This window comes from Diabrotica undecimpunctata, chromosome 8 (genome assembly GCF_040954645.1).
Source record: "Diabrotica undecimpunctata isolate CICGRU chromosome 8, icDiaUnde3, whole genome shotgun sequence".
NCBI lineage: Eukaryota > Metazoa > Arthropoda > Insecta > Coleoptera > Chrysomelidae > Diabrotica > Diabrotica undecimpunctata.
The window spans coordinates 11,319,778-11,344,360 of NC_092810.1; the positions used below are offsets into that span (position 1 = coordinate 11,319,778).

The 24,583-nt window shown below is 34.7% G+C and overlaps 2 protein-coding genes across 3 annotated transcripts in view; both read left to right on the forward strand.

Annotated features, from left to right (window-relative positions):
- Positions 1–24,583, forward strand: part of ATP8B (ATPase phospholipid transporting 8B) — a 294,637-nt gene that overhangs the window by 94,431 nt on the left and 175,623 nt on the right. Inside the window, exon 1 of one of the 2 annotated variants that reach the window (XM_072539698.1) lies at positions 12,745–13,112. The exons of the other annotated variant lie outside the window; for it this stretch is intronic. The gene's annotated coding sequence lies outside the window, so the exon portion shown is untranslated. Of the gene's footprint in view, positions 1–12,744; positions 13,113–24,583 lie in introns of those variants that run through there. 2 annotated transcript variants of the gene reach the window in all.
- LOC140448699 (uncharacterized) lies at positions 484–885 on the forward strand. The gene has a single exon (XM_072541811.1). It carries the CDS (start codon positions 484–486, stop codon positions 883–885), a length of 402 nt encoding a protein of 133 aa, XP_072397912.1.

The following is a 24,583-nucleotide window of genomic DNA, read 5'->3' on the forward strand; positions in this document are numbered from 1 at the left end:
CTCTCAGTATTTGCTCTTCTTAGGACTTCCTCGTTTCTCACCCTATCTGTCCATGGTATGCGGAACATTCTTCGCAAGGTCCACATTTCGAAGGCTTCCAACTTGTTAATGGAAGATATTTTCAACGTGTATGTCTCCATGCCGTATAACAATATGGACCATACATAGCACTTAACCATTCTGTAACGGAGATTGAAGGAAAGATTGCGGTTACAAAGTAGCGGTTTAAATTTAAGAAAAGCTTATCTTGCTTGTTCGGTACGGCATTTTATTTCTTGTTGAGGATCCCATTGGTCATTCACCATCCTGATGTTGTAGATTGAGTTATCTGATTTTTTTGAAGATATCGTACATTATTTCCTTTTTGCACGTATTGTATTGCTGTTGCTAAATCTCCTGGTCTCATTGCTCTAATAACGGAACCCATTGGTTCTCGTATCCCTGCTAGGACTGTTGTGAGAGCTTGTTGACGGAAAAATTTTTATGAATAATTTGGAACACCATCAATACCCTGCTAGGATATGGAATGCAGACGAAACGGCTTTTAATTATGACCCCAGCCATACTAAAGTTGTAACTGGAATCAGAGAAATAGCACAAAGGCAAACAGCAGGCTCAGGACGGAACACAACAACAATTTTTGCATGTGCTAATGTCAGTGGATCCATATTGCTACCAATGATACTCCACAAGGTCAAAAGGTTATGGGACAATATGTTCGGTACAGATGATTATCCAGAGACATCTTACTACGTATCCGAAAATGGTTGGATGACTGAACAAGTATTTTTTCTATGGTTGAAAAATGTGTTTTTGAAAAATTGCGTTGAAAGGCATGCTCTTCTGATTTACGATGGTCATTTGTCGCACATTTCTCCGAACTAATTGTGCTGGTTATGGCAGAATATTATGTGACTATTCTTCAATTACCGCCACACACTTCTGTAATATTGCAGCCTTTTGATGTGTCTGTCTTCAAGGGGCTTAAGTCTTCATGGGATGCTTTGTTAACAGATTGGCAGCGCAAAAATTTAGGAAAACAACTAACAAAATGCGAATTTTGCAACCTTTTGGGAAAACCTTGGCGCAGTATTCAAGAACTTGTTAATGGCTTAAGAAAAACAGGTAATTTTCTTCTAAATCAAGATTGCATTTGTAAAGAAAAGTTTATTTCCGAAAAGTTTATTCCTGACGAGCAAAGTTCTCCCATGTACAAACTCTTGCAGCTCTACTACGGAAAGCCAGAATTGCATTGCATCAACTTACATTGCGTCCTGGGAGAACGTTCTACTAGCAACAGTTAAACCTTCTCCGAAGCTAGAACAAAGGAAGATGAAAAAAATAGATGTTGCTGAGGTGATCACAACTAAAACATATTTAGAACCCCTACAGTTATCAAAAACTAAGACAAAACCTTCGAAGAATACATTCAAGAAATAATCATAGTTAAGTATTGACGATGAAAATTTCGAAGTCGTTTGTGCAGACTCATATGAAGCTTTAAATGACAATATGGGAGAAGATAACACTGACGATAACATAATATCAGAAAAATACATCGTGGTACGAATAAACAAACGAACAGTTACTCATTTGATTGGACTTATATTGCAAATTAATTTAGTCAAAAGAGTGGTGATAATCAAATGTTTGAAACAATGCATGGGAAATACCTTCAAATTTCGTGAGAGAAAGAAGCCTCTCTTGTTATAGTGTATTTTTATGTATGAGAGAGTAATAAAACAATAAATTATGTATGCAAATCCCTAAACTATTGATACGGGTGACTCAATGAAAAACAGATATTTGTCAACAAGTTTACAGAAGTATATAGGAAAACAATTTTAAATTGACTATGACCACCAGGTATAAAGGTTGGAGCAGAATAGAATACAATAGTTGTTAGGATTACTAATCCCTAAATAAGGTTGCCAGTGTCGGAGTGATGGAGGTTAACAGGTACTAATGAATTTGCAAGAAATGTAAGATGTTTATTTTATTGGTTATATATAACCAATAAAAGTTTAATAAGTACCTACCTATTTGCAAAATAAAGTTTAATTCTTTAGATAAAATAAAACGTTTTATTTTATCTGAAATGAGTGCATTCCACGAAGTAAGGGTTTCAACAATCAAACATTTAATTCTTTAATTCCAGGAATCTACGACAGTAATTGACTAGATAATTACCTTCTAAACTTATTCCACAGAAAATGTGATAGTGGGTTTTTCCATTTTGTAGGAAGGTCCAAGTGGCGTATTCAAAATTCTTAACAGTTCACTAAAAGTAGGTACTTCAGTTGCAAGGTGCAGTTTATTGTGTATACTAGTGTTATGGAAAATTTGGAAGTGCCGTGTAAACGCCGAAAAATTGGTCCTTTAACAGTTAATGAAAAAACATTAATATTTAATTGTTTTAAATCATTTACAGACAAACGTTTATGTGAAAGTGTTGATGAGACCGTTGAGTTAGTTAGCAGTACACTTGGTGTTGGGAAATCTACGATTTACAGAGTTATTAAAGAAGAGAAATGTGGTAGTTTTCAAATGCCACGTAATGCTCCAGGGAAACCAAAATTTCAAATAGAATATCATTTTAAAGAAGGACTTCGACGGAAAGTGCATGAATTCTTCTTTAGACAAGAATTTCCAACATTGGATAAAGTTCTTGTCTCAGTTCGAGATGATAAGGATTACCCAGAAATGAGTCGAAGTACGTTATGGAAACTTTTAAAAGAAATAGGCTTCCGCTGGAAAAAGAATCCCAGAAAGTCTATTTTATTAGAAAGAAGCGATATTGTCATATGGAGAAGACATTTTCTAAGAACCATAAAGGAAATGAGAAACCAAAAAAGAAAAATATTTTATCTTGATGAAACATGGATCAACGAGGGTCATACACCAAATAAATTTTGGCAGGATGAAACTGTTACAAGTCAAAGGCACGCTTTTGTAAATAACTTATCTACTGGTTTAAACCCACCATCAGGAAAGGGACGCAGGCTGATAATAGTACACATTGGCAGTTCAGACGGTTTTGTTGAAGGTGGTTGATTAACTTTTGAATCAACTCGTACCGGTGACTACCATGAAGACATGAACGCTGATGTCTTTCAAGAATGGTTCGAACAAATGATAGATCTTCTTCCTAAGAACTGTGTAATAGTAATGGATAATGCAAGTTATCACTCCAGACTTATAGAAGGACTGCCCACAACCAAGTGGTTAAAAAAAGACTTGCAGAATTGGCTGAGTTCAAAAAATATTACGTACCATCCCGGATCTATAAGAAAGGAACTTTATTCGTTGTGTGCCCTTCATAAAGAAAAATTTAAAAAATACGAAATTGATGAAATTGCCAAAAATCGTGGAATGACAGTACTTAGATCCCCACCATATCATTGTGAATTAAACCCGATTGAACTGGTATGGGCACAGATAAAGAGTGAAGTTTCAAGAAAAAATACCACTTTTAAAATTCATGATGTTAAACAGTTGTTTTTGGAGGCCGTAAATAATGTAAAACCTGAAAACTGGGAAAAGGCAGTAAATCACACTATTAAAGAAGAGGAAAAAATGTGGAAGCTGGACAATATTACTGATAAAATGATCGAGCCAGTTATTATAAATCTTGGTTCTGAAAGTTCATCTTCTGAATCTGATTTGGATTTGTAACAAGTAGCTGTAAGTTTTATATTAATATTTTTATTCATCTATTTGACATACCTTAGACGGTTTTAAAAACTCTTTTTCTCTTTTGTAATTTTTAAAAATTAAAAAAAATGTGAATTTTTTAAAACCCTTTTTAATGTAGGCCAGTCAGTTCTAATATAGTGTGTGATAAAAGAGGTCACTTTTGTTTACATACACATAACACTTTATAACACTGAAATAATTCATTTACCAGTTAAAATTATGCTAATTACTCTCTCGTTCATAAAAATAAACTATAGCTAATGATAAGTTACTAGGAATACTAGAAGACTCAAAATCAGGAGATGAAAACATCGGTACGTTTTGGTGAGGATTTAAGGAGATTCAAAAATACAAAAAAAAATTAGTTTGAAACCCAACTAACTTCATAAGTAACTGCAAAATAAAACGTTTGATATTACACAAATACCCCACTTTACCCTATATTCTGGTACTTGGGGCTAATGAATTTTTATTTTGTATCAAAGTTAAAATGCCTCAAATAGTTAAAATTCTTCCGTAACACAAAATCTATTACTTTAACCTTGTTTTTTAGGTAAAAAGTATTTTTATTGTTTGTTAATGAATTATATACAGTTATAAATAAATATAGTCCCTACAACCAAATAATGCGATTATTTTGTCCAGGAGTTTACAATTATATTATTGCACATATTATATAAACACGCTTAACTCCAATTTTAATAAAAATGATAATTAGTAGTCTGGCATAACACTAAATACTATTACAATTAAATTATCAGAAATTCCAATGGTAACTATCGCAAAACAATTATATATCATAAATGAATGTATAAAAAATGTTAAGAATGTATTTTATAACGTGTTTCTGTGTACAAAATGTTACATCGGATAATTTTGCGGTACACGCTTTTAAAATATAATCAACCACTATTTTTAGAACTGGTGCTGATATCAAAAACGGAAAACCACATTTCGCTTCATTTCGTCATCGTTGTACAGAGAACAAAACTAGAATTTTTGCATTTAATAATTCTAGCTATACCGGCTTAAATAAACATAATATTGATAATCGAGGCTGATAACGATAAGAAAAACTCAGTGCCGGTACATCGTACATAAAATATGTTGTGGCTTATACACAAGGCCAAAAGCTCTGGTTCGTTCGAAAAAATATTGCCATGAAATTTTTTTGCATTGTCTATTCATAAAAGAGCACGTTTTCTTAAACTACTTCTCTCAAATATTAATTTCACATAAACTCTTAAAATTTTATTGGTTTTGGCCTATAATTTGGTTATAGCGTTAATATTTTCTCAAGAGAACAAATATTTGGAACAAAACTACACTTTCCCTCCACAAAAATTAATTTATTAATTAAAAAACTTATAAAAAGACATAATACAACTTTTGCTTGAGTCCATTTTTAATCCTCGACCAATATGCATTTTGGCATCTATATTTCTTTTGTTTGAAGTTCAGTGGTGAAATGTTCATGTTTTTTCTCCAATGGCGCCCAGCACATTCAAGGCCAGGTTCCATAGTGTCACTGCCTTTTGTCATTCTTTTATCGCTTTATTTGTCGGAAGACGATGGCTAGTTTGGCGATTAGAAAAAGGTCATAACAGATGCACCTGTTTTCGCCAGTACCAGATGTCTCTAGGCTTTGACTAATTTATTAGAGATTACAAGAGATTAAATCCCAACGTCTAAGATGGGCTGGCCATCTCCATAGACTCCCTAATAACCGCCTTGCCAAGTTAATATGGGAGGAAGCCCCCACAAGAAGAAGGCCCTTAGGACGTAGACAAATGTGATGGAGAGACAATATATGGTCAGATCTAAGAACAATGGGGCTACCCACTACCCAACTATTATGGACGACCGTTCAAGATGGGAGCAAGTTGTGCAGTCAGCCAAAACCCACCCCGGGTTATAGTGCTACGAGAAGAAGAAGAAGAAACGGGACTGTATTGGAAAAAAATGCCTAACCGTACTTACATCGCAAAGGATGAAAAAACTGCAAGTGGACATAAAGCAAGTAAAGATCTAGTAACATTATTACATACTTTGTAGCAATACATCAGGAGATAGGATGTTAAAACCGCTCTTAATAAATAAATCTCTTAGACCACGTTCTTTAAAAGGCAAATATTTAAAACAATTGCCAGTGCATAGGATAGCTAACAAGAAAGCCTAGGTGACAACAGCTATTTTTACAGAATAATTCGTGTTCAGTTCAATAATTTCGTGTCAGAAGTAGAAGTTTTCGAACATTGGAACAATGGAACAAAGGTTTGGCCAACGTGTGTAACAAGCAATGCAACCATTCAAACATCGACACTATCAGATGAAATAATTAATTTGACACATGAAATTGGCGGAGATGGTTTTATTTATCACCTTCAATCACGATGATATAGATGAATTGCTTGTGGATGATGCATTAAGTGACCATGATATAATTGATCAATATTTAGATAGCGTCATAAGTCTTCTTTTTCTTCCTATGCCGTCCCCATTAACGGAGGTTGGCGAGCACATTTCTAAAAATTTCTCTGTCTTTTGCAACGTGGAATAATTCGTCTACAGTCATGTTTGTCCAGTCTCGAATATTTCGCAGCCATGACTTCCTCTTTCTACCTATTCCCTTTTTGCCATCGACTCTACCCTGCATGATGACCTGCAGACGACTACATTTATCATTCCTCAGTATGTGTCCAAGGTATACAGTCTTGCGTACTTTTATTGTTCTCAACAATTTTTTGTCTCGACCCATCCTTCTCAGCACTTCCTCATTGACCCTGGCAATCCATGGAATTCTCAACATTCTCCGGTATATCCAAAGTTCAAAGGCTTCAAGCTTCTTAATTATTTGCGCTTTTAACGTCCATGTTTCTACCCCGTACAATATTTGGGACCAGACGTAACATTCAACAAACCTCAGTCTCAGCGCAGTATTCAGATTTTTGTCACAGAACAATTGCTTGAATTTTAAGAACGCTGCCATTGCCATTTCTATTCGTACCCTGATCTATTGGTCTGGATCTAATTTTGTGTTGATATAAGCTCCCAGATATTTATATTTTGTCACTCTCTCTATTTGCTGTCCACCAAGGGTTAGTTGTTCATTATTTATTGGACTCCTTGATACTATCATAAATTGGGTCTTATCTGTGTTGATGTCAAGTCCAATTTGAATGCATTCACTATTTATTGCATCTAGTAAAGTTTGTAGTTCTTCTATGCTCTCAGCCATAATTACCGTGTCATCTGCAAATCTCATGGTGTTTACGATTTCTCCACCAATTCTTATTCTCTCTTTTCTCTTTCCCATAAGGCTTTTATGAATATGACCTATGAGTACACGTTAAAAAGCGTCGGAGACAAGACGCATCCTTGCCTGGCCCCTCTCGCAATCGGTATATTATTTGTTTCTATATAATTCACCTTTACTCCTGCTTTCTGGTTCCAGTATATAGCCTTAATAAACTCAATGTCTTTTTTGTCTAAATTGATGTTTTTTAATCCATCTATTAACTTCATATGCTGCACTCGGTCAAAGGCCTTCCTAAAGTCTATGAAGCATACATATGCACCCTTGTTATATTGCCGACATTTCTGCAAGAGTACCGTCAACGCAAATAATGCCTCTCTTCCATACCTCCTCTGAAGCCAAACTGCGTTTGATCTATCTACTCCTCAGATTTCTTATAAATTAGGTTTTAAACAATTTTCAAGAGAATATTTAAAGGGTGGCACATTAGGCTTATCAGGGATGTTGCCCTCTACATATATGTGGTTGAGAATTCGGGTGAGTCTCTTTATATTACCGTCATCTAAGGCTTTTAACAGTTCAACTGGAATTTGATCAGGACCCGGTGATTTTCCTTGTTTTGCATTCTGTATGGCATTCTTTACTTCTGAGGGTAAAATTTGTAGGTATTGTTCTTCTTCACCTATATCTTGTTCATTTTCCCTCTCGTCATGGAACAGATGGATTATATATTGTTCCCATACTTCCTTTATTTTGCTCTCTTTAGTTAGTATTCCTCTATTATTATCTCTTGATATGAGCGTTCTTCTTTGTCTGGTGTTGCCTGTAAGTTCTTTCATTTTTTTATGTAAGTTTGAGGTGTCATGTTTGTTGCTGAGCTCTTCCTGTTCCTGGTATTTCTTGTTCATCCATTCCCCCTTAGCCTTTATGACTTCATATTTGATTTTATTCTTGATGGTTTTATATTTATTTTCATCTTTATTTTTGTATTTTCTTTTTTCAGTTATTAGCTCAACTATTTCCGGTGTCATCCAGTCTTTTTTAGTGGTTGTCTCTTTTTCGCCTAGGACCTCTTTTCCCGCTTTTAGTATGGCTTTTTTCATATCTGCTCATTCCACGCTTCGTTCAGTTAATTTATTTATCTCTGCGTTTGGTTGCTGTTGGCAGTTGTCGTCTTTTAAGTTTTTGATGTTTATTTTGGTGGTTTTAACTTTTTTCTCCGGTTTTCTGAGTTTAATGTTGACGTTTGCTAGTAATAGATTATGGTCCGTATCTGCATCTGCGCTTGGATAGGTTTTTGCACTTTGTACTCCATTACGAAACCTTTTTTTAATCGTTATAAAATCTATTTGGTTTCTGATTATATTGTTGGTGTTATCTTTTGGGGAAGTCCACATGTATAATCTTCGTGAGGGTAGATCGTACTATCTATTTGTTATGACTAATTCTTTCTCCTGGCAGTACTGGACTAGTCTATCACCTCTTTCGTTTCTTTTACCTAACCGAAAATTTCCTACTATATTTCCAGTTTTTCCTCGACCGTGACTTTTTCCTGCTTCTTTATGTTTTTTGTTAACAGCTCTCAGCCCGCGTAGAATTTTTTGACCTCAGCATCATTGCTATCAGATGTTGAAGCATACACTTGGATTAGATTTATGTTTAGACGTTTGGCTTTCAGCTGAAGTAGCATCATACGTTCGTTAAAGGAAATGAAATTTGTCACAAACTCTTTTAAATTATTGTTGATAATAATACCAACACCATGGCTGTGTTCCCCAGTGCTTTTGCCTGAGTAGAAAATAGCATTATTTTCCTTGGTGTAGTTTCCAGAATTTGGCCATCGAACTTCTGAAAGCCCCAATACTTGTATGTCTAATCTCTCCATTTCTAGCATGACTGTTGTTAAATTTCCTGCTTCATAAAGTGTTCTTATATTCCACGTTGCTATGCGTTTTAAATCGCTTACACTAAATTTGTTTTTCCGCCCGGGGATTCTTCGCACCCCTGTCCCATTAAAGGGACGCCGGGCACTCGGGGCCACTGTTTGATTTACGTCCATTTGTGGTTGTTCTTGAGAATCCTTAGGGATCTTTAATGCAGTGGTTTCTCCTTTCCTTCTGCATTCTTATGCCGTTGATCTTGGTTCATCCGCCTTTGAGATCGATTTGTCAATTTCAGAACAAAAGAGTGCTCTCCCATTTACCAACTCATCCGCCCGAAGTCGTTGGTCAGTAAGTGGGGGTTTGCTTATACCGGCAAACATTCGGTGATTTCGCAGTGTCACATCCGGTTAAATTTATAATTAACACCTGTGATTATTCAGTATCAGACCGGTAAAGAGATTTTCTCTACCGCTCCGATCCTGTAATGACATAGATGCTGCCCTATGCCATGCTCTCAGTTGATCCGCGGGTGTTTATTTGGCAAAGCCTTATTCACACCTGCCACACATATCTGTAGGACGTTCCCTATCAGCCATTGGGGCGCGCCGTGTTGAGGTTGAGAAGTACCCCCCTCCGAGTGTGTTTTCCATGAAGTACTGAAGAGCCCCTACTCAATTCAGAACCTCTCCTTCTTGGAAACTACACCGGCACGGCACGTCGTGAGTCTAGAAGATGATAATGATGAGGAAAAAACCAACCCTTCTCACTGCCAAATTAATTCGAGAAGGTCTTCAATCATCAGAAAATCATTCTCTTTAATTAATGACCTACAATCTGAACGAGCCTTTAAATTACAACGTGAACTGCAGAACTGTAATGTCAGAATATCGTGAGCTACATAAAAATGACTAGCATCATCATCGCAAAGTTTAATTACTGATTACATTATCAGAAAAGGAAGAGCTACACAGAACGAGAATGAAGTTTGTGAAAATCCATAGCATTTACTGCAAGTATCTATTGTAGAGAGAGTTTCTTCTGTCGATGAAGATGATTTTGAACCCCTTCGCAAACGGTGCAAACCATTATCAGATAGCGATAATGATTAAAAATGTAAATGTAAAATTATATGTACCTGTACCTATTACTTTCCCATAAAATAACATTTAGTCTAGGCGGGATCTGTTTTGGATTGGACATTTTCCATAGGAAGCTATTTTTTTTGCTGGAATCCCTTCAGGATGTGCCCAATATCGATAATCACGATATGCGCCAGTCGCCAACCCTGTGCTAAATTTTTTATTTAACAAAATCTGAAAACAATTGAAAATTTCTCATTTTTTTCTACTATTTTCGTTTATAATTCGGAAAATATTGATCCTAGAGAAAAAATTATAAGAAGTAAAAAGTTTCGTTATTCAATTTTACACAATATTTCGTTAGCTAGAAATTGAAAATTTAGTGTTTATTGTTGAAAAAATAGCAGTAATTGGAAAAAAAGTACAAAAAAATGAAGTTAATCCTTTAAATGTTTTCGACTTTCTAAACTTGACCTACAAGCTCCATATTCCGCCTAGAAGAACCTTTTAATATGTTTAAAACGGACGCTAAATTTTGTTAAGATCCGTCGGATAGGTTTTGCATAATAATTTTGCAACCCAGCCTACTGAAAAAAAATCGCAAATTTTCAAATTTATAGTAGGCCCTAAATAAGGCCCTCAAATAGATGCAAATTTTTTTACACATAAAAGAAGGCTCAAACTTTCAATTGCTTTTTGTAAAATTCAAATCGGTTCACTAGGAGAGTCTAGAAATTTTTTAAAAGTTTTAAGCAGTTTTTAGGCTTATAAACAAATTGAATAACTTTACGAGCTTTAAACATATCAATTTCAAAATTTATACACTTAAAGAACATTAAAAGACGCTTCTTTAAAAAAAAAAGATACATTCGGCTTACGGGTTGCCGAGATATTAAAGGTCAAAGTTGGCATACATTTGCCGTGTAACCATAAGTGATAGAGGGCTCGTTTTTAAACAAATACCCTCGTCTTGTCAAGTACTTTTTATATGAAAAGTTTTACGTAATGCGCTTTATGGCAACATCCATAAAAAAGAAAAATAAAAAACCGTTTTCGCGTAAAATGTCGCTCGGAATGCATGAAAGGTGGTGGTGGGGGACATTCACTCGAAATGTGAATCGGCGAGTTCAAAATCATAGCGCGCGCTAAAAATTGCATTACCTCGGCTTCTTGTTAACCAATTTTCCTCTTTTTTTTTGAGTCGATGTCTCGGACGACAAGGATTTCAAATATCATATTTTCAAATACCATTTTTAATTGCAAAAAAATTGGGAAATTTGCAATAAACAATTGTATGTTAAACAAGTAATTGCATTTTTTTTCATGCATTTTTTTTTGCTTGCAATTTATACATTGAAGTAAATTGTTACTTTTAGTAAACAAATATGTATTTATAAATATTTAATAAATAATTTAAATTGTTAAAACAAAGGCGAACGAAAAAAAATTTTTTTTTTCATAAATAAACTTTATTTTGACTCATTCTTCAATCATTTTTTTTTAAGTATTTTTCTTTTTTTTGGAAGGACAAGAATCTTCAGGTCTGACCTTGACCTTCAATATCTCGGCAACCAGTAAGCCGAATGTATCGTTTTTTTTTTAAGAAACGTCTTTTAATGATCTTTAAGTGTATAAATTTTGAAATTGATATGTTTAAAGCTCGTAAAGTTATTGAATTTGTTTATAAGCCTAAAAAATGTTTAAAACTTTAAAACAATTTCTAGGCTCTCCTAGTGAACCGATTTGAATTTTACAAAAAGCGTTTGACAGTTTGAGCCTTCTTTTATATGTAAAAAAAATTGCAACTATCTGAGGGCCTTATTTAGGGCCTACCATAAATTTGAAAATTTGCGATTTTTTTCCAGCAGGCTGGATTGCAAAATTATTATGCAAAACCTATCCGACCGATCTTAACAAAATTTAGCACACGTTTTAAATATATTAAAAAGTTTTTCTAGGCGGAATATGGAGCTTGTAAGTCAAGTTTAGAAAGTCGAAAACATTTAAAGGATTAACTTCATTTTTTTGTACTTTTTTTCCAATTATTGCTATTTTTTCAACAATAATCATTAAATTTTCAATTTCTAGCTAACGAAATATTGTGTAAAATTGAATAACGAAACTTTTAACTTCTTATAATTTTTTCTCTAGGATCAATATTTTCCGAATTATATACGAAAATAAGAGCAAAAACATGAGAAATTTTCAATTGTTTTCAGATTTTGTTAAATAAAAATTTAGCACAGGGTTTGCGACTGGCGCATATCGTGATTATTGATATTGGGCATATCCTGAAGGGATTCCAGCAAAAAGATAGCTTCCTATGGAAAATGTCCATTATGGTCTGAATTTCTACAGATCCCGAATAGTCTAATTTGTCTAATCTAAGTTTTGAATACAAGTTTTTTTAAGATTTTGTATGAATTTCAGATATTCGAAGTAATTTATTATGCAGCTCATTTCTTTTAATTTCTGCAGCTTATTTCTTTTGTTTTTGTTTTAGTTTTATGTAATTTTAGAAGGTTACAGAACGTAGAAACGTATCCCTACATTTTCAAGACAAGTAATGTCTTTTTTATGCGATTTTTTATATACTCACCGCATAAAACGAAACTTTACTGTATATTATTTTTATTCAATACTGTTTGTGAAATACGATATTAAACATGTTTTAAACATTTTCTATTTTCCTTTTGTTTGCGCATAGTATTCTCGTTATACTCGTTTAAAGGTATTTTTTAATATTTACACTACGCCGCTGCCTTAATTAACCTCCCATTGTAAAGCATTTGTTATCTCTCAGCGGAGCAAACCAACTAGGTGAAGATATCGAAAAACAATCGACGAAAACTCCGCGGAATAAACACAAATGAAAAGTCGAGAATCTTTTTATAAAGTGATTGATTTTTCCAAGGTACTTTGACTATTTGTCAATTTATTGGACGTCACTAGGTAACTGTAGACCATCCCCGTGGAGGTCTAGGAGTTGCCCGTCTAACCCCACGTAAGCGCTTATCAGTTTCAGTTCAGTGTCTGTGATATCAATCCGCGGGTCGTTCCTGCCAAATTGAATTCATTATATACGGGGTGATTTGTTTTTGGGCAGTCGTTTTGTGAATATAATTTGATAGTTTGAATTTGGTAGTGTTTGGTTCGGTTGGCTCTTTATGAGTAACATGGTTTTCCACATTTTTTAAGGTATGTTTATATTAATTTAAATATTTCGGTTGACATTTAAAAATATATTTTAATATTTAACTATTCCTTCAAATATCAATAAACTATTTGTTTTTTTTTTATTATTGTTTGAAAACAATATAGTACATACTGGATTAAAAAATTTATACGATTAAGAAAGTTTTCGTTTAACCTTTTCAATAGAAATTGTACAAGTTATTAATAAATTAGTTTTATACTGGGTGTTTCAAAAAGGTATGTCATAAATTAGATCACGCATTCCTGGGGACAAAAATAAATTGATTGAATCCTACTTACGTTAGTACAAAAGTGTACACAAAAAAAGTTACAGCCTTTTGAAGTTACAAAACAAAAATTGTTTTTTTTTGCATTATCTCCTAAACTACTTGACATTTTGTAATAAAAATGGACACGTTACTTTCATGTTCTGAAAGCATTTTTCATACAAAAGAAACAACAAAATTTAAGCGCATAGAAAAATTTTAAAGGGGATGTGCAGCCCTAAATCCCCCCAAACTTTTGAGTACGTTCAAATCAAATGAATTTTGTGGCTTCATTAGTTTAACACATTATTTTTAAACATTTTTTGCCTCCTCACTTTTTTCAAAAAACAGTTTTTATTGAGTTACGGCCCTTTTCATTAACCTTTAAAAAATTACGTGCAACTAAATAAATGGCTTAAATGAATTAACAAGTAAAAAAAATGTCTATAACCTCTATAAATATGATATTACAATAAATGTTGAAAATGACCCCTATTTTCTTCAATACACATTCGGTATCGTTTTAATATGGCTGACAAAATTGATTTGCAGCTTCAATTATTCTAACCCTCAATTGTTGTTCGTTCTCTTTTGTTACAGAATAAGGTTAAGACCTGGAATTCTGGGTGGCCAAGAAATAGGTGCGTCACGACCCCTTCCAATCCACCGACCAGGATACTGCCTGCAAAGGTATTCCCGGACTTCATTACTGTAATGCGGTGGAGCGCCATCTTGTAGAAACCACATATTTTGCTTATTGCAATATTCACTACTTCCAAATACTTTTGTAAATCGTTTGCCAAGAACTGCAAATAATTATCACCCTTTAAATTGATGGGAAGAAATACTGGGCCTATTAGATTGTTATCCACAGTTCCTGCTCAAACATTAGCTTTGAAAGTCCTTTGGTGATGACTCGTTTTTTTGGCGTGAGGATTTTCGTCGGCCCAAATGTGCTCGTTATGATGGTTTGTTATTTAATTTCTACTGAAGGTAGGTAGCCTCGTCGGTAAACAAAATATTTCTAATAAAATTAACATTTCGAGTGTTTTCCATTAACAACCAATCGCAAAATCCAATCCTTTTAGGATAATCTTCAACCAATAACTCTTGAACCGTTGTTAAGTGATAGGGTTTAAGCAGCTGATCCTTTAAACGCCTCCAAACCCTTACGTGAGGAACATTTAGTTGAGCAGCTATTACCCTTGTACTTGTTCCAGGGACTTCTTCAATGATTTCTATAATGTCTTCATCAGTTGCATCCATCATTGGACGATCACTATTACCAGCAACTTGCGGTTGGAAAGTACCCATTTCCCGTAAACGACGATCAATGGTCAGAAATAATCGTCTATCAGGTTTATTTCGATTGAGGTATTTTACTGCATAACGCCTTGCGGCTGCTGCACTATTTCCTTGACATTCACCTACGATATTCCCGATATTGAAATCATAATTTAATCTGATCCAACTTACCCAAAGTTAAATGCATATCTGCCATTTCCTGAAATGTGTAGGCCATTGTAATATCAAAATTTTTAATGTTAATCTTATTCACACAATAAATGATAGCTTCAAATTATTGACTATTATTGATGGAACTGTTCGTAATTATTGTATCCGTAGAAACTAATTGTAATTTTATGGCCAACTAGGAAAAAACTAGTTTTTCGAAAAGTGATAAGAGGCAAAAAAGTTTTAAAAATAATGTGTTAAACTAATGATGCCACAAAATTCATTTGATTTGAACGTACTCAAAAGTTTGAGGGGATTTAGGGCTGCACGCCCCCCTTAAAATTTTTCTGTGCGCTTAGATTTTATTGTTTCTTTTGTATGAAAAATGCTTTCAGAACAAGAAAGTAACGTGTCCATTTTTATTACAAAATATCAAGCAGTTTAGGAGATAATGCAAAAAAACAATTTTTATTTTGTAACTTCAAAGAGCTGTAACTTTTTTTATGTACACTTTTGTACTAACGTAACTTGGATTCAATCAATTTATTTTTGTCCCTGGAATGCGTGATTTAATTTATAACATACCTTTTTGAAACACCTTGTATAATTTAAAAAGCATTACATTTATTGCTGTTTTAACATCTTGTGTTCTCTATCTATACTAAAATCACAATCAAGATGCACTAGAAATAAACAAATAACAAACCAAGATACGTTAAATATTACAAGGAGCACTCCCGAATAATGATTTACAATTTATATACATTGTATAAATCCCAAATTATGATTTACAATTATTATTTTTAATAATTATTAATTTTTGACGTGACAACGTCTTAAATTAGGTTGTGGCTCGGAGTCATTCATGAAAAAGTGTAACGCCCGCTCACGTCTGTTACGTTGAGTCATCGAACGAGAGAGAGGCCCGCCGGACCGGCGAATGCCGTGCGTCTCTCTCCCACTCAAACATGATCGGTCCGCTGCGCGCGCAGCACTAGAGAATTAGGCGCGTTGAATCGGTGCGTGCTTGTGTCTCTGTCTTTCTCGAGCGTTCTTGGCGTTCAAGACACATTACAGCAGAAACACTTCCTTTCATTTCATATTTCTCCTATCATCATCCTATCCTCAACAAAATCACTCAAATAGAAATTAGTTAAGTTTAAGTTTACATGTACAATGTTTTAGTAAACAAAATATATTTCTATAGTTAAAATTTGTGCAATTCTTATTTTCATTCAATTCCTTGTTCCTATTGTGCAATTTAATAATATTCATATCAATAAATATTCTACCGAGAAAAAGACGTTATCACGTAAAATCTTCGCCCGTAAAACCGACTTTACAGGCAACCGATTTTTTTTAAAACATTAGTTACATATTTTGAAACAAAAACTTGCTTCAACGAGGTTGCAAGTTTTATAGGATACAATACAACACACGCAAGGATACTATCAAATCAGATTTCAGTTTGTCGCAAAATATTTAATTTTTCATCTATTTACCTCTCAACAATTTTTCTTTTTATACCTTATCTAAAACCGATATCAAATATAAAAGTTATAAAAATATTACTAACCATTCTGCTAAGTCATTTTTATATAAATAAAATGTAGGTATATAGGTCGTCATAAATTTGTATTTTAAAGATTCACATTCTGCTATTATATATGAAATTCACAACAGTAAAAAATATAGGTAATAAATTAAACCACATATTCTGGGACAAAACATATCTCGGCTGAACCTAATTTATATTACACAAATAATGTGTACACACAAAAAGTTCAAGCGTCTTAAAGTTACAAAATGGAATCGATTTTTTTCAATGTGTCATTAATTTTTCGTCATTTTGTAATGAAAATAGACGTGCGTCTCTCCAAGTAAGAGCATCTTTCAGGAAAAAAACTAATAATAAATAAATCTATGCACACCATTATGTCATAACGATTGATGACTCTAAATACCCGCTCTCTAAATTGTTGTACACGTTACAATGAATTGTTAATATTATTTTTTTTGTTGGAATCCCTTCAGGATGTGCCCAATATCGATAATCACGATATGCGCCAGTCGCAAACCCTGTGCTAAATTTTTTATTTAACAAAATCTAAAAACAATTGAAAATTTCTCATTTTTTTGCTCCTATTTTCGTTTATAATTCGGAAAATATTGATCCTAGAGAAAAAATTATACGAAGTTAAAAGTTTTGTTATTTAATTTTACACAATATTTCGTTAGCTAGAAATTGAAAATTTATTGTTTATTTTTGAAAAAATAGCAATAATTGGCAAAAAAGTACAAAAAAATGAAGTTAATCCTTGAAATGTTTTCGACTTTCTAAACTTGACTTACAAGCTCCATATTCCGCCTAGAAAAACTTTTTAATATGTTTAAAACGTGTGCTAAATTTTGTTAAGATCGGTCGGATAGGTTTTGCATAATAATTTTGCATGTCATCAAGTGCCACCAATCACGCACTTCGATGTTCATCGCCCTTCCTTCTGGAACAAATAATTAAATCTAATTGGTCGAGAAATGAAAGAGTTTCATATAAAAGTTAATTATCTTTAAATATGGGACATTTTCGGATCTCAAGTGAGTCTGTGTCAACACATGGTTTTGCCCGTGTAGGGTAGCTCCCTAGAGCACTTTGCTCGAAGGGCTCTGTTTCTTTCTAAGACTCTGAAGCTGAGTTTTTTTCTTCTTAGAAAGAATGTGTTTTATTTACCACCTTAATAAAACCACAAGGGCATTGACCTCTTTAAGACAATGCCACAATAAGAGCGTACCGGCCAACTACGCAATATTACACCATATTGCGCAATAGTTGGACAGATTAATAAACATGGAAACTTGCACCAAGTTGCAATCAGTTTTTCATATGTTTATTAATTCCACCGGAGACGACATGGCGCCCAACCTTCAACGAACTCTACCACGACTCCGAGATGTCAGAGTTCTCATGCTCCGCGATCGAAAATCGCAAATAGTTCCAACACGATGCCTGCATCAAAATCACTCAAGAAAACAGCGGGGAGAAGCATCGGATGTTAGTACACCACACTAACACGCCGATATCCACCTTCTGCAGCCCTGAAACCGTCGATGTGCCACATCTCCGACGAGCCAGCCTTCTTGATGCTAAGTACCTGATGCAGTGGATGTCTCCGCAGTGGCCAGTCACTGCCTGCCCTACCATTATGTGGTCCAGAGCACCACGGAGGCTCAGGCAAACCCACCGGTGACATGCAGAGGGGAAATGTACAGCTAGAGAGGACGAAGCCGCCGTAGAACGAGCACGTCGTCGAGGATGGACCTGCAGATGCTGTCCACAACACCGATCACCGCCTGTGAGTGTTTTTGTGCAGTGCAAGTGCGCGGTACGCGAGTGTACGCGAGTGCAGTGAGTGTTAGAGGACTTGTAAGTAATTTGACAATATAGACATATTCATTTTGATATATTTCATCTTATATTTGATATATTTTATGCATTTTTCTTTCCTATATGTGTATTGTAAAAAAATTGTTTTCTTAAGTTTTTTAATAAAATCATCTTTTTTTATCAGCCTCAGAGTCTCCAAAGCAGGGGGGATGTCATCAAGTGCCACCAATCACGCACTTCGATGTTCATCGCCCTTCCTTCTGGAACAAATAATTAAATCTAATTGGTCGAGAAATGAAAGAGTTTCATATAAAAGTTAATTATCTTTAAATATGGGACATTTTCGGATCTCGCGCTCAGTCAAGTACAGTCAAGTGTTAGTGTGTGTTTTACCCGTGTAGGGTAGCTCCCTAGAGCACTTTGCTCGAAGGGCTCTGTTTCTTTCTAAGACTCTGAAGCTGAGTTTTTTTCTTCTTAGAAAGAATGTGTTTTATTTACCACCTTAATAAAACCACAAGGGCATTGACCTCCTTAAGACAATGCCACAATAAGAGCGTACCGGCCAACTACGCAATATTACACCATATTGCGCAATAGTTGGATAAATTAATAAACATGGAAACTTGCACCAAGTTGCAATCAGTTTTTCATACGTTTATTAATTCCACCGGAGACGACATGCAATCCAGCCTACTAAAAAAAAATCGCAAATTTTCAAATTTATAGTAGGCTCTAAATAAGGCTCTTAGATAGTTGCAAATATTTTTACATATAAAGGAAGGCTCAAACTTTCAAACGCTTTTTGTAAAATTCAAATCGGTTCACTTGGTGAGCCTAGAAAATTTTTTAAAGTTTTAAACATTTTTTAGGCTTATAAACAAATTGAATATTTACATTGCAAATGTAAAAAACTTTGTACAAAAACATGCAGTTGTATCAAACATGGTCTCAAATATGGATATGGAGTCGATGGATTCCTTAGATTTTCTAGAGGCATAAGATAAAGCTACAGATGAAGGGGAAGAAACATTAAATTTACAGATCGATGATGAAGATATTCAAATTGAAAATGTAGGTTTTGAGGAAGAAATAAGACCTGAAGATTCTTGTCCTTCAAAAAAAGAAAAAGACTTTAAAAAAAAAATTATTGAAGATTGAGTCAAAATAAAGTTTATTTATGAAAAAAAAAATTTTTTTTCGTTTGCCTTTTGTTTTAACAATTTAAATTATTTATTAGCAATTTATAAATATATATTTGTTTACTAAAAGTAACAATTTACATCAATGTATAAATTGCAAGCTAAAAAAATGCATGAAGAAAAAATGCAATTACTTGTTTAACATACAATTGTTTATAGCAAATTTCCCAATTTGCAAATAAAAATGGTATTTGAAAATATGATATTTGAAATCCTTGTCCGAGACATTGATTAAAAAAAAAAGAGCAAAATTAGTTAACAAGAAGCCGAGATAATGCAATTTTTAGCCCGCGCTATGATTTTGAACTCGTCGATTCACATTTCGAGTTAATGTCCCCCACCATCACCTCTCATGCACTCCGAGCTACATTTTACGCGAAAACGGTTTTTTATTTGTCTTTTTTATGGATGTTGCCATGAAGCGCATTACGTAAAACTGTTCATATAAAAAGTAATTGACAAGACGAGGGTATTTGTTTAAAAACGAGCCCTCTATCACTTATGGTTACACAGCAAATGTATGCCAACTTTGACCTTCAATATCTCGGCAACCAGTAAGCCGAATGTATCTTTTTTTTAAGAAGCGTCTTTTAATGTTCTTTAAGTGTATAAATTTTGAAATTGATATGCTCGTAAAGTTATTCAATTTGTTTATAAGCCTAATATATATAAAAAATGTTTAAAACTTAAAAAAAAATTCTATGCTCTCCTAGAGAACCGATTTGAATTTTACAAAAAGCGTTTGAAAGTTTGAGCCTTCCTTTATGTGTAAAAAAATTTGCAACTATCTGAGGGCCTTATTTAAGGCCTACTATAAATTTGAAAATTTGCGATTTTTTTCCAGTAGGCTGGGTTGCAAAATTATTATGCAAAACCTATCCGACCGATCTTAACAAAATTTAGCACACGTTTTAAACATATTAAAAAGTTTTTCTAGGCGGAATATGGAGCTTGTAAGTCAAGTTTAGAAAGTCGAAAACATTTCAAGGATTAACTTCATTTTTTTGTACTTTTTTTCCAATTATTGCTATTTTTTTAACAATAAACAATAAAGTTTCAATTTCTAGCTAACGAAATATTGTGTAAAATTAAACAACGAAACTTTTAACTTCTTATAATTTTTTCTCTAGGATCAATATTTTCCGAATTATAAACGAAAATAGGAGCAAAAAAATGAGAAATTTTCAATTGTTTTTAGATTTTGTTAAATAAAAAATTTAGCACAGGGTTTGCGACTGGCGCATATCGTGATTATCGATATTGGGCATATCCTGAAGGGATTCCAGCAAAAAAATAGCTTCCTATGGAAAATGTCCAATCCAAAACAGATCCCGCCTAGACTATTAGTGCGTTTTCGAAAATCCAGTTTTTATCAAGACATGACATTATAGTTCCAAAACGCTTGTTACTACGGGTACTATTGAACAGTGTCATTAACAAATTTTATTGTAAATAATACAGATTAAAGTTATTTTTTTATATCCCAGATTATTACGAAAAATTTTATTTTGTATTAGAATGGCGTACACATTTTTAAGATTCCATGATATGCCTCTAATTTGCAGTAAGTTTGGTAAAGCTAAATTAGGGTTTCAGATAATTATGGATAATTTTGGTAATTACAAGTGAATTCCAGAAGAACAGTGCAGCAGGTAAAAGAGGTATCTAAAAAAATATCCCTATCGGAATACACCAAACTATTTTTTCTTTCCATTGATCGTCGTTTACAAGAGACAGCTACATTGCGATAACTTCTTGCTGATTGGTAATAGTGTTTGTTAAAAAGTGGGTATAAACAATAAGAAGATTTTAGAAATCTTTGCAGCAGCTATAAGAGCTCAATTAAATGTTTATAGTATGATAGTTTACAGACGATTCAATGAACAGCAGCTTCATTCCTCTTATTTAACAACCATTCAAGATATGAAGATTATCTTAAAGAATTGAAATTTGCACTTGGTTGTTAACGCAACATCTGACATTTTGTTGGTAGATATTTGCCTTAAAACACCACGCTGGCAAGGCGGGTTGGTGAGTTTTTAGTTCAGAAGATCATTGTGAGTACCGACGCTGTTTGAAGCCGCCCGCTCCGGGTCAGACGCTTCTAGGTTTGTGATCTTATCATCATCATCATCATCATCATCAATCAGCCCTGAGTTGTCCATTGTTGAACATAGGCCTCCTCTAGACTTTTCCATCTGCTTCTGTTCTGCGCCTCTGCTATCCAATTGGTCACGATTCTTTTGAGGTCGTCGGTCCATCGCGTTTGGGGTCTTCCTCGGCTTCGCTTGTCAGCCCGTGGTCTCCACTCAAGCAATTTTTTTGTCCAACTGTGATCTTATACTATCCCTAAAATCAGGGGTTGCCAACTCTGCCATCTTCGCCGTACCGAAAATATTCTTCGACGCCTTGGATGCCGTTCTGGACTTCATCCGTGAATCTGGACAAGGGACCCTTAACAGGTGCTAGCTTCACGGGTCAAGAAGCTCCTGGAATCTGCGGAGGGCAGGGATTGATTCACTTTCCCTGATAGGACTATTCAATAGAATCCAAGGGACTCCAAAGTAATTCCTACCATGACCCTACCTCAACGGCACTGAAAGAAACACCAACACACTACACGATTATATCCGGCGACTTTAACGCAAAGATCGGTCTAAAGCAGGATGAACCGGAAACAGCACTAGGTAAATTTGGATCCAAAGGCAGAAACGAGCGTGGACAAACACTACTAGAATTTCTATTACAACAAAATCTATACCAGATGAATAGTTTTTCTCTAAAAAAGACCACAGAAGATGGACGTGGAAAAGCCCAGATGGCAAGATCAGAAACGAGATAGACTACATAATCAGTGACAAAAGACATATATTCAACGATGTCACAATCCTTAATAGAACCACAGGCAGCGATCAAAGAACGGTAAGAGCCAAACTAAAATTAGATTTAATAACAGAAAGTCCAAAATGATTAGGAAGAAAGCCAACCCGATATGGAACGACCCAACGAATTTAAATGAATCATCATCATCATCACGTAGCGCTACAATCCTGGGTGGGTCTTGGCTGACTGTACAACTTTTTTCCAATTTGTTCGGTCTTCCATCAACCTAGGGTCAAATGGAATGTTTATTTTCCGGAGATCTGCTTGGATGTTATCTCTCCATCGCATTCTGGGACGTCCGAGTGGTCTTTTGCCTGTGGGAATCTCCTCCAATACCAGTTTTACAAGTCTCTCGTTATGCAGTCTGTGCACGTGACCCGCCCATCTTAGTCGCTGTAATTTAATTTCTTGGACAATATCGGCGTCATTATAGAGTGCTTTTAATTCGATATTGGTTCTGATCTTATACTGGTTTGTGGTGATGTCATGGTGAGGTCCGAAAATTGTTCTAAGTATTTTTCGTTCAAAGCATCTGAGCTTTTCTTCGTTTGCTTTGGTCAACTGTTTGGTCAACAATTTAAATGAATACCAAGACAATATCAATAAAATCCTAGATACGAACACTAAATATAAAGAAGTATCAAAAGCTATAAGGAACAATTTAAGAACATTTAAGAATGAAAAAATCCACCAACTGTAGAAAAGAATAAAAGTCTGATATGAGAAAAACAAGTTCGTGTAACCTTCTGGCTGAGGTCTGATATAAGAAGACGGCTAAATAATGGAAAATGTCCAATACACAAACTAAAGAACAAAGAAGGAGTCCCCATATCAAATAGAGAAGAACTACTACACATAGTTGAAGACTTCATCAATAACTATACACAAGTCAAAGAGAAGACCAAACGAACTTGGAAGCCGCCGCATCACGCAAAATCATCAACCAGGATTCAGAGCTCATGTCAGAGATTATACTAAGCGAAATCCAAGACGAAATGAAAAAGACGAAAAACAACAAAGCACCAGGAGAAGATGGAGTCGTAATAGAAGCTATAAAGATGGGCGGCAAATAAAAATTTTGTTTAACCTTTGTCTAACAGATTGTTGCATACAGGAAACATGGAAGAATGCAGTAACAATTTTACTACACAAGAAAGGAGCACCTAGAAAACTAGACCAATCAGCTTATTGAACTACATCTTTAAAATGTTTACCCGAATAATTACGACAAGACTAGAAAAAAAGTTGGATTTCTACCAGCCGCGAGAACAAGCTGGCTTCCGATCAAAATTCGGACGATCACTACAAACAGTAAAAACCTTAATAGAAAAATCGATAGAATATAACAGATCACTGGTACTTATTTTCGTAAACTTTCACAAAGCCTTCGATACCGTGGAATTAGACAGCATTATAACTGCTCTGAATAATAGTAGAATAGATTACCGGCTTACAAAGTTAGTACAAACATTTTACCAAAACGCCACAATGCGTGTAAAACTACATGATCATCATCATCATCATCATCCAGCCTCAAGAGTCCACTGCTGAACATAGGCCTCTTCCTCATGTTTCCAACCCCGTCTATCTTGCGCCGCTCTCATCCAGTTTTTATTGAGTCTTCTTAAATCGTCAGTCCATCTTGTAGGTGGTCGACCGACGCTTCTCTTGTCTTCCCTTGGCCTCCATTCCAATAACCTCTTTGTCCATCGCCCATCTGTCATTCTGGCTATGTGTCCTGTCCTGCAAACTACATGATACCACCAGAGAAATTCATATAAAGCGAGGTGTGAGACAGGGTGACACTCTCTCAACTAAATTATTTATAACGGTCCTCGAATACACCTTTAAAATGCTAAAGTAGGGAAATAGAAGAATAAAAATAGACGGGGAAATGCTCAATCATCTGCGTCTTGCCGACGATATAGTACTTATTACCGAAGATCTGCGTGAAGCATAACAAATGCTACAAGAATTAGAAAACGTATCTTCAACAATAGGTCTAAAAATGAACATAAGTAAGACCAAATTCATGACAAATTTGGTTCCCAGGGAACACCTAACCATCCAAAATCAAGTGGTAGAATTGACAGAAAAGTACATATATCTCGGTCATGAAATCAGAATAAGCAAGGATAATCAGACCTGTGAATTTCAACGACGAATAACACTTGCTTGAGACATCTTTAAGAGCAACATCCCATGTTGCTCTTGTCGTGGTATAATGTCAACCAACAACGTGATTCAGTGGCCCATTGATCTGTACCAAATGGTTTTTTTCATAAAATA

Excerpts from the sequence above, each read along its gene's own strand:
- LOC140448699 (XM_072541811.1), top strand. The coding sequence starts at position 484 with ATGAATAATTTGGAACACCATCAATACCCTGCTAGGATATGGAATGCA.